At 46.2% G+C, this 10,510-nt stretch overlaps 2 protein-coding genes across 2 annotated transcripts; both read right to left on the reverse strand.

Moving 5' to 3' along the window:
- Positions 1-443: 443 nt before the first annotated feature.
- EAH_00027220 (putative snoRNA binding domain-containing protein) lies at positions 444-4,080 on the reverse strand (the record flags this gene model as incomplete). Its single annotated transcript, XM_013396419.1, has 9 exons — positions 444-632; positions 818-1,216; positions 1,531-1,671; positions 2,054-2,136; positions 2,413-2,527; positions 2,735-2,816; positions 3,242-3,339; positions 3,617-3,844; positions 3,973-4,080. The coding sequence occupies 9 exons, from the start codon at positions 4,078-4,080 to the stop codon at positions 444-446; spliced, it is 1,443 nt and encodes a 480-aa protein (XP_013251873.1).
- A 1,795-nt stretch (positions 4,081-5,875) lies between these two features.
- On the reverse strand, positions 5,876-7,252 carry EAH_00027230 (hypothetical protein, conserved; the record flags this gene model as incomplete). The annotated part of the gene is made up of 1 exon (XM_013396420.1): positions 5,876-7,252. One exon carries the CDS (start codon positions 7,250-7,252, stop codon positions 5,876-5,878), a length of 1,377 nt encoding a protein of 458 aa, XP_013251874.1.
- Positions 7,253-10,510: the final 3,258 nt, after the last annotated feature.

A 10,510-nucleotide genomic window follows, 5' to 3' on the forward strand; every position in this document is an offset into this window, starting at 1 on the left:
TATATATATATATATATATATATATAGATACATATACAAATATATAATAAATATACAATATATAATAAATATACAATATATATATAATGTATGCAAGTGCACCTGTATATACACATATATGTAGCAATGCATACTGAGATCGTATGCATGCATATTATGCATGTATAGATATTCATAAATACAAATATAATATATATATAAATATAAATATATATATATATATATATATTTGTCTGTTAGATATATAAACATGCAGATATTTATATATAACTGTACATACGTCTCTATACTGTTACATATATATATATATATATAAACAGCACGTCTATACCTTTGTGTATTTGTCTCTTTGTTGATGTTTATTTATTATTTATTTATTATTAATTAATTAATTAATTTATTAATTAATTAATATATTTATTAATATATTTATTAATATATATTTATTTACCCTTGAGGCCGACAGTGTCTTCGCGTTCCCCAAACTTAATTCTATTTAACTGCTTCTGAATTTCTGACACTTCTTGCTGCTCTTTTTGTCTCCGGTGTCTCCTCCCGCCTCTTTTAGGTTTAGACCGCTCCTCAGGAATAGGTAATGCCTTCTTCATTGGAGCAGGAGGGGGTTCTTGGGCCTGAGTTCAAACCCTAAACCCTAAACCCTAAACCCTAAACCCTAGGCTTTTGAATGCGCTGCTCTACAATGCGTGAGAGCCGCATATAAAACCTTAATCAATGTATACAGCAAACACTTGTTATATTTCAGCATCCTTCTTCCCCCATAGATCAAGGTTTAGGGTTTAGGGTTTAGGGTTTGCACCTTCATTAGAGCCTGAACAATGCCTTCTCTCAGGGCTTTGCCGAGCTCTCCTGGGGTCTTAGAATTTTCTGCTGCTCCTAAACCGTCGTTCAACTCTTTAGCAGCAGCAGCAGCAGCAGCAGCAGCAGCTTCTTCATCTCCTCCATCCGCTTCGGCCTCCCCCGCAGCAGCCGCAGCAGCAGCAGCAGCAGCAGCAGCAGCAGCAGCGGGCTTGTTGCCGTACACATCTACTCTTGCTGCCAGCCCTACCTTCCCAGCTAGCAATCTTAAAGCTCTCTTTCTAAATGCAGGAGGAGACAATAAAACAATATCGCAAGAACATAACAACGAAGAGAATATCCCTGCTGCATCTCCTCGAGTTGAAAGAGATACGCTGCCTCGCTTTTGAGATCCAACCAGCTGAAACACACACCAATATCCTAGGGTTTAGGGTTTAGGGTTTACGGTTTTGGGGTTAAGGTTTTAAGTTCAGGGAAAAAGGGCATACAGATGGGGTTCTAGGGTTTTTTTAGCGTCGGGGGTTTAGGGTTTAGGGTTTAGGGTTTGGAGATTAGAGTTCAGGGTTCTGTTTGCTTTATCAGGGTTTAGGGTTTAGGGTTTCATTTGCTTTATCAGGGCTTAGGGTTTAGGGTTTCATTTGCTTTATCAGGCTTCAGAGTTTAGGGTTTAGTTGGATAAATCAGGGTTTAGGGTTTAGGGTTTAGGGTTGATACCATGATATTTTGTGCAGGCATCTTCGCTAGGGTTTCTAAACCCCCTACTTTTGTCAGCAAACGCGCAGTCAGCGCTGCGCCCAACAGCGATGAGACATTTGGAGCCACCAGCATCATCCTACTCTCCAAATATTGCAACACCTGATCCGCAAACCCTAAACCCTAAACCCTAAACCCTAAACCCTAAACCCTAAACCCTTGACCCTAAGCCCTTGACCCTAAACCCTTAAGTCTAAACCCTAAACCCTAAACCCTTAAGTCTAAACCCTAAACCCTTAAGTCTAAAATCTAAGGTCTGAAGTCTGAAGACTAAAGTATAAAGTCTAAAGCCCTAAAACCCTAAACCCTAAACCCTAAACCCTAAATCTGTAAAGAGGCACCCGAAATCCAAAACCCGAAACCCTAAACCCTAAACCCTAAATCCTAGATCAGGAAACTGGGTATCGGACACCGACGCGGCAAACCCTAAACCCTAAACCCTAAACCCTAAACCCTAAACCCTAAACCCTAAACCATCGCGGACCTCCTTTCGTTTCTCTGCGAGAGCCAGCGCCTCTTTTGCTGCTGCCATTGCCTTGTCTAAATCTTCTTCAGGGAGACGACGCCCTGAGCAGCAGCAAAAGCAACGCAAAAACAACTGCAATATCTGCTGCTGCAGCTGCTGTTGTTGTTGCTGCTGCTGCAAATGCTGCTCTGACGCTTGCTGCTGTGCGTCATGCATCAATAAAGCACCACTAACAGCAGCAGCAGCAGCAGCAGCAGCAACTGCAGCAGCAGCAGCAGAAAGGCGGGACAATCAACCCGCTCATCTTCCGCGCCAGCAGCAGCAACAGCAGCAGCAACAGCAGCAGCAGCAGCAACAGCAGCAGCAGCAAGACGAACCTGCATTATTTGAGTTGCCGCCAGTGCCGCTTGAAATAGAGAGAGAAGCAGCAACAGTCAGCGCCATTATCGTAGGAGACGGAAGCAAATCTGATAAGTCGACTTGAGTTAGATCCTGCAGCAGCAGCAGCAGCAGCAGCAGCAGCAGCACCAATAGCAGCAACAGAAGCATCAGCACCACCAGCAGTAAGACCAGCAGCAGCACCACCACCAGCACCAGCAGCAGCAGCAGCAGCAGCACCAGCAGCAGCAGCATCACCAGCATCACCAGCAGCAGCAGCATCAGCAGCAGCAGCAGCAGCAAGAGAGTGAGTGTGCTGACGGTCTGGTTCTGAATTCGCTGCACGACGGCGATGTATTCTAAAGGCGCCTGCACTATCGACTGCAGCTCGGGAAACTTAATGCTGTAAATGTCGCAGATAAACCGATAGACAGCCAAGATGCTGCAGCAGAGCAAGCAACGACAATAATATATATTTATTTGTTTGTTTGTTTATTTGTTTATTTGTTTGTTTGTTTATTTTTGTTTTATTTATTTTGTTTATTCTTTCGTATGCAAAGAGACGCTCCAAAGGAAATAAACAGCAAAAGACAAAGCAAGCAGCAGCAACAGAAGCAACTGCAGCAGCAACAGCAGCAGCAGCAGCAACAGCAGCAGGTTACACAGTATATGCAGCAGCTACAGCTACTGCAGCAACAGCAGCACCTCTGGATTTACTCGTACAGCAGAAACAGCCTCAACAGCACAAACAGCAGCAGCAGAAGCAGAAGCAGAAGCAGCAACAGCAGCAGCAGCAGCAACAGCAGCAGCAGCAGCAGCACGTCTCACTCTGTGTCTATATCGATGACGAGCTGGTTGCACTCTTCTATCAACGCTAACTCCTCTCCGCTAGCAACGGCAGCCTGAGGCGTCAGCTCTCTCGCTTGCTGCAGCAGCAGCAGCAGCAGCAGAGGCAGCAGCAGCAGAGGCAGCAGCAGCAGCAGAAGCAGCAATGAGAACAGATGAGGGAAGCTGCAACAGCAGCAGCAAATACCCAAGTAGAAACTTGCACGCACTCCAGCAGCAGCAGCAACACTCACAAAAGCCTAACAAAACAGCAGCAGGAACAGCAGCAACAACAGAACCAGCACAAGCAGCCCCATCAGCAGCAGTAGCAGAAGCAGCAGCAGCAGCTGCTGCTGCTGCTGCAGCAGGTGTATATACCTCTAGAAGGCGTATGAATCTGGGTTGCTGCGCGAGGCTTGAGACAACAGCAGCTGTATTGTCGCCGCTTCTTTCTTTAAAATATGCAGCAACAGCATCAACAATAGGCTCATCCTCATCATCTTCAGGGTTTGCTGCTGCTGCTGCTGCTGCTGCTGCTTCCTGCTGCTCCTCCTCGGGCTCGTCAAGCTCCTGTAAGTCGTTCAGAAATGACTCCGCTAACGTCGCCTACACACAAACAACAAGCCCTAAACCCTAAACCCTAAACCCTAAACCCTAAACACTAAACCCTAAACCCTAAACCCTTGCTACGAGCGACATGAGCAAATGGCTGAATCTGCACTGAAGCTGCCAACAGCGGAGTATGGAGCTTCTGCTGCCCATGCTGCAGCTGCTGCTGCTGTTGCTCCTGCTGCTGTTGCTGCTGTTGCTGCTGCTGCTGCTTTAGGGAGGGGTCCAACCATCTTCTCTCAGATGAACTGTCAACCGGAGACTGCTGCTGCTGCTGCTGCTGCTGCTGCTGCTGCCCTTGTTGGCAGCGTCGTTGCTGCAGATTATTCTGCTGATGTGGTTGCTATGATCGTCAGCGCTGCTCCCACTGCTGCTGCTGTTGCAGCTGCTGTCTCTCCTTTTGCCGATGCTGCTGCTCCTGCTGCTGCAGCTGCTGCAGCTGCCGTTGCACCTGTTGTTCTTGCTGCTTCTGCTGCTGCTGCTCGTGCTTCCGCTGATGCAGCTGTTGTTGCGTTTGTGCTGCTGTTTTTGCTGCTGTTGCTGCCGACACAGTGTGAACAGCGCCTAGCAACAGCAGCAGCAGCAGCAGCAGCAGCAAACAGTGATGGCAGCAGCCAGTCTAGTTGCTTCAGCAGATCGAGGTCAGAAGATAATACAAAATAATAATTTAAAATTATTGCTGTAATGCGCTGCAGCAGCAGCAGCAGCAGCAGCCGCTGCTGCTGCTGCAGCAAATGTTGCTGCTGCAGCAGACAGTTGGGGCTGGAAGCGGGGGCCCCCCAGGGGCCCCCTCTCATATTTCTTTGAATTGTTTTTATTTTATAATTGATTAAATAAGTTATTTAAATTAAAAGGATGAGAGTGCTCTTATAGAATATCTGCAGCCATTAAGGGTCCCCGCTTGCTTGCTGTTGCTGCTGCTGCTGCTGTTCCTGCTGCTGCTGCTGTTCCTGCTGCTGCTGGGAACAGCGAGTGAAGAGAAGGTAATAGATATAATCTGAGTTGAGGTGTATACTCAGCCTTATCCCTAAAGACCTCTCTGCATGCATCCATCGATTTGCTTCTTCGTTTTGTTTGCTGGCGGCGTGTGGGGTAGAGAATAATATAGAGGACCAGCAGCAGGTGCTGCTGCTGCAGCCAGCAGCAGCAACAGCAGCAGCAACAACAGCAGCTGCAGCAGCAACTGCAACACCTGCTACAGCAGCAAATGAAGCTCTGCTCTAAGGTTATTACTCTCCTTTTTAAAGCTTCTGTGAATGTAGCAGTGTACCTACAGATACCCACAACAACCTCCGTAGCTAGCTGTGGCTAGCTGTAGCTAGCTGTAGCTAGTTACAGCTAGCTACGGATGGCGTTGTAGCTAGCTGTAGCTAGTTGTGGCTAGCTGTAGCTAGCTGCAACTAGCTGGGGCCTTTCGAAGCTCAAAGCCCTTCTCAGTGCAGGGGCAGCAAAAACAGGGTATCTGCGGCAGCAGCAGCAGTTGCTGCAGCAGCAGTGGCTGCTATCTTCTGACAGTGTCTTGCAATTGGCCCACGGTAGCAGCAATTGCTGCTGCTCTTGCTGCTGCTGTCCCCAGCTGTCACAGTGGTTTGCTGCTGCTGCTGCACTTGCTGCAGCGTGAAAGTCAGCAGCAGCAGCAGCCAGTGCAGCAGCAGCAGCAGCAGGTAGGTTGGTATGGTGTGCAGCAGTATACAGCAGCGGAAACCCTAAATTTAATATTAAAACCCTAAACCCTAAAACCTAAACCTGAGGTGTACGTGCAGCTCATGGGGTGTATGTCTACTACACTCTGCTTCAGCAGCTGCAGCTGCTGTTGCTGCAGCAGCTGCTGCTGCTACCTGTCTCTACACCTCACGCTTGTCTGTACTTTTAAACGTGGGTCTCCATCAGAATGCTGCTTTTCCTGCTGCTGCAGCTGCAGCAGCAGCAGCAGTTGCTGCACTTGCTACAGCTGCGTGCAGCAGCAGCCCCATTGCTGCAGCAGTTGCTGCTGCTGCTGCTGCTGTTGTCTTTGCACTCATGAAATATTTAAAGCGAAACTGAGCCGAGGAGCTCCATATCCGGCCCCACCTCTTGCTGCTGCTGCTGCTGCTGCACTGCTTCTCCTGTGAGGGTTTCTATTTCTGCTTCAACTGCAGCGAGGTCCTCAGCAGAAACAAGGTCGCCCTCCTGAGGCGTTCCTGCTGCTGCTGCTGTTGCTGCTGCTGGTTTTGCTGCTGCTGCTGCTGCTGCTTCTTCTTCTTCGTTTAAGAAGGGAAGCGAAGAGTGTAGAGGACCGAAAGCCTGCAGCAGACGCTCTGCTGCTGCTGCTCCTGCTGCTCCTCGCTGGCGCTGCTGCCGAGTTGGTGTCCCCTTTAGCAGCTCAAGCAAGTCATCTATGTTCTCGCTGCTGCTGCTGCTGCTGCTATTGCTGCTGCTGTTGCTGCTGCTGCTGCTGCTGCTGCTGCTGCTGCTGCTGTCTTTGTGTGGGTGCATGTTGCGGCTGCGGCGAGCAGCACTGTGCTCTCGTCTGTCTGCACGTGTTTGAAGTAAAGACGAGGAGACACCAAACTCCTCTAAGATGTCTCTTTCAATCAACTGCTGCTGCTGCTGCTGCTGCTGTTGCTGCTGTTGCTGCTGCTGCTGCTGCGGCGGCGGCGGCGTCCGCCTCCGCACCGCCTGTAGACGCCCTTTTACAATTGCTGCCTCATTCTCTGGATTAGGCTGCGGGGCTGAGTTCTTACGCAGCTTCTGCTGCTTCTGCTGCTGCTGCTGCTGCTGCTGCTGCTCTAGGTGGTACTGCGTAGCCAGCAGCAGCTGCGGCCCCTCCACATCTCCTGAAAAGGTGAAGGAGAGCTCAGAGGGTATATCTAACGCCTGCCACTCTGAAGCTTCTGTAGTTGCTTCTTCTTCTCTTGCTGCTGCTGCTGCTGCTGCAGCTGCTGCTGTTGATGCTGTTGCTGCTGCTGCTGTTGCTGCTGCTGCTGGTGATTCGAGTGGGGGCTGTGGTTCTGCCGCTTTCTGGGGTGTTGCTGTTGCTGCTGCTGATGGGGTGTGAGTTGTTGCTGTTGCTTTTGCTGCTGCTGCTGCTTTTGCTGCTGCTGCTGCTGCGTAAAGGGGCACTCCACGATGAGGCCGACTGAAGCTTGAGGCTGGCTTCGTGTGCAGCCACGCAGCAGCTTGTGCTGCTGCTGCTGTTGCTGCTGCTGCTGCTGCTCTACTGGGGGCCCCTGAGTGTCTAATACATACAGACCTGGACCAGCAGCAGCACAGGCTGCTGCTGGTGCTGCTGCTGTTGCTGCTGCTGCTGCTACCACTGCTATTACTGCAGCTGCTGCCGATTACAGCGGCGCTCGCCCCCCCCAGTAAACAGAGAAATGCAGAAATAATAAAACATCGAGGTAAAAAAAGAAGCTGTGGCTTCATCAATAAAAACAAAGGGTAGCTTGAGGTGTATATGCAGCTCCTTCGGGTAGGTCTGGGGGCCCCCTGGGCCCTATATCTGCAATAAACATTAAATTAATTTAAGAAAAACTTTTTAAATGAATTAATAAACAAATAACTTCTCCTTTTTATGAAGAAGATTGCAGCAAACAAAGACGCACAAAGCCCCTTACACCCTGGGGGCCCCCCTGGGGCCCCCAAAGGCTCTAGAGGTACTGAAATAATATTAATTAAACATATTCGTTTATTTATTTTTTTATATTTAATTAATTAATTAATTAATTTATTTATTTATTTATTTAGTTAGTTAGTCTGGGAGGCAGGGCTGATGGTGGTAGTTCGGAGCGTGTCTTGTCTCTTTATTATTTTTTCTTTGTTTTGTTTGTTGGGTTTGTTTTACTGAATGTACAATAATAAATAAAAGATATGTTTAGATTGAGGAGACAAGTGCTGCTGTCTCTGTCTCTGTCTCTGTCTCTGTCTCCTTGGTGCAGTTAGCTGTCTCTGTCTCTTTGCTGCAGCACTTAGGCCTTGCTGCTGCTCTACCTCGGGTGTAAGGTGTTGCTGCTGTTGTCTGTATTTATTTATTAACATTGCTGTCTCCTTGTACCTGCATGTGCAGCAACTAGCTGCTGCCTTGCTGCAACAGCTGCAGCCTCACCAACCCCTATGCATTTAAGCTGCTGCCTCCAGAGCCTTCGAAGACTGAAGGGGAGATTATCTGTCTCTTATATATACATCTACATATATATATATATATGTACATATATATTTATATATATATATACTAAACATAACAAAGGTAAGAAGTTTTAAGAGATTATTTGCTTCTTAGAACTTCTTATCTTTGTTATATTTACTTTAATTCACCTTCCCCAATTCATAAATAAATAAATAAATATATATATATATATATATATATCAATGGCTAATATAGGCAGACAAAACAAAAAAGCAAACAAAACAAACAAAACAAACAAACGAACAAAGGCGTAGACCTCAACATTATTCTGATAGAGGCTCAGCTTGCAGCTAAGATAAAGCATTGATGTGTCTTTGTAAATGTCTGTCGATAATAGAAGTTATTTTTTGTCTTTTTAAAAGAAAATTAATTATTATCAGGCCTCAAGTAAAGACGTAGCCAATGGCTGAGCACCCCACTGCATAATAACGACAAGAGTCTCCCTAGCCTTTAGCTTACAGAATTACTTTTTGTTTAATAATACATTTTAGTTAAAAGTATTATTATTAAAGAAAATATAATTCATTAAGAAGCCCTCCACTCTACTCTTCAAATAGGATTATGAACCCCACAACTCGGGGCAGTAGGGCAATATGTTTGTCTTTAGATTTACTTCGTCTTCAACAACTTATAGCTGTTAATTGCATTATCTTTATAAGTGAAGGAGGCAGACAAACTGGATCTATCTCTAAGAAATGATAACAGTCTCTTCCCCAGTATATTAGAAAGAGAAGAAATGTACAGAGAGGGCATTCTTCTTTTTTTATGTTTGTGCTGTAAACCTCAAAGAGATAAAGATTGGGCTCCGAGATTGTTCATTAACTTAGCCTTTTGTAGTCCTCTGCTAGCTGCAGCTGCAGCTGATCTTGTTGCTTATGCTGCTGCTGCTGCTGCTGCTGCTGCAGCATGTGGTGTGTGTTGATGGGAAAGGGGACGCATCTTCTGCTGGCAGTTGAAAGGGCGAGGGGGAGAATGAGGGGCCTTGAAGCCACACATATATAATATATAATATATATTATATAATATATTGTTAACATTATATGTTATTTTATATATTATATATTATATATATTATATTTCTTGCAGCGAATGAATGTTTGAATATAAACAACAAATTACTCTATGCTCCTTGTTGAAGAGCTTGCGAATCCGCTAAAACTTTACAGCCAACGCCTGAGTTAAAGGTAAATGCCTCACGTTGTGGACGGCCCTCCTGTGCTTCCCTATACACCCTTGAGGTTCTGCAAACATTACTTTAGAAATCTGCAGCTGAGCCCGCAGGCAGCCGAATGCCACCGCACAGTCCCCACGTCTAGCCAAAACAAAAAGGCGCTTCGGTGTACACCCCAAGGAGAGAGAGAGAGAGAGAGACATAGAGAGAGACAGAGAGAGAGACAGATAAAGAGACAGAGACGGAGACAGAGAGAGAGGCAGAGACAGAGGCAGAGACAGAGACAGGGACAGAGAGAGACAGATAGACAGACAGAGAGACAGAGAAACAGAGAGGCAGAGAGAGAGGAGAGTAAAGAGATGAAGTACTGCATTAGAAAGTCATGACAAACAGTGAGGGTCATCAATCAATCATCAATTAGTTGGGAAGGGTATAGTAGAGTTGCAAGTGCTGCACACGCATGCTGCTGTTGCACTCAGTTTTACTGTCTGTCTCCGGGTTGTTTGTGGTGGCCGCGTTAATATTTAATATTTATATTATCCTTGAATGCGCATCAGGAGGAGGTGCTTTCAAATGTTGAAGGTCTCTGTAAGTAATAATGAGTTGGAAATATCTATGGAGACTCTAAATGTAGTAATAATAAATTAATCTTTATACAGATCTCTCTGCTGCACCAAAACTCAAAGGGAAGAACGGCGCATATTTTTGTAAATCAATCAGCGACACCGTAAGAGCAGACTCATCCTCTGCTGAAGGCAACTACATTTAAACATGTTCTTCGAGATATCCATCAATAGCTGTTCATGAATTCTAATACTATCACATTTTGCTGTTGCAAGTGCTCGCAGCTTTTATTATTATTGTAGATTGTTGATAAGTAGAGACAGATCCCTCTCCAATAGCAGCAAGAGAAGCTGTCTGCCAGCAACATTGTTGTGAAGCCATCACCGTAGCCTTAAAAAGCATTTCTTTACAACTCGTGCAAAGCGTCTGTTGGAGTGTATAATCAGCACAGTCGTTGCTTCGTCTGGTACCCCAAGAGATCTGCTTGTATCTATGTTGCAATACCTTAATCGTTTAAGTTGCTGTGTACTGCAGCTGCGGGAGTATCCAGGGAGTCAAAATAAAGCAGCAGACAATTATCAAGGATAAGTGGAGTTGTGTTGGGGAAACAAAATATTTAACAGATAGAAGAGCCTCCCGAGAGAGAGTCGAGAGCAGCATTGGCGTTACACCGTTGGTGTGTACTTCTACACAGCTAAGTACTCAGTATCTGCAGATTTGATTGTTAATGCAGACTCTTTCTCCTGGTAGAACCGCTAATTAG

Source organism: Eimeria acervulina, genomic scaffold (assembly GCF_000499425.1).
Source record: "Eimeria acervulina Houghton genomic scaffold, Eah_scaff233, whole genome shotgun sequence".
NCBI classification, from domain to species: domain Eukaryota; phylum Apicomplexa; class Conoidasida; order Eucoccidiorida; family Eimeriidae; genus Eimeria; species Eimeria acervulina.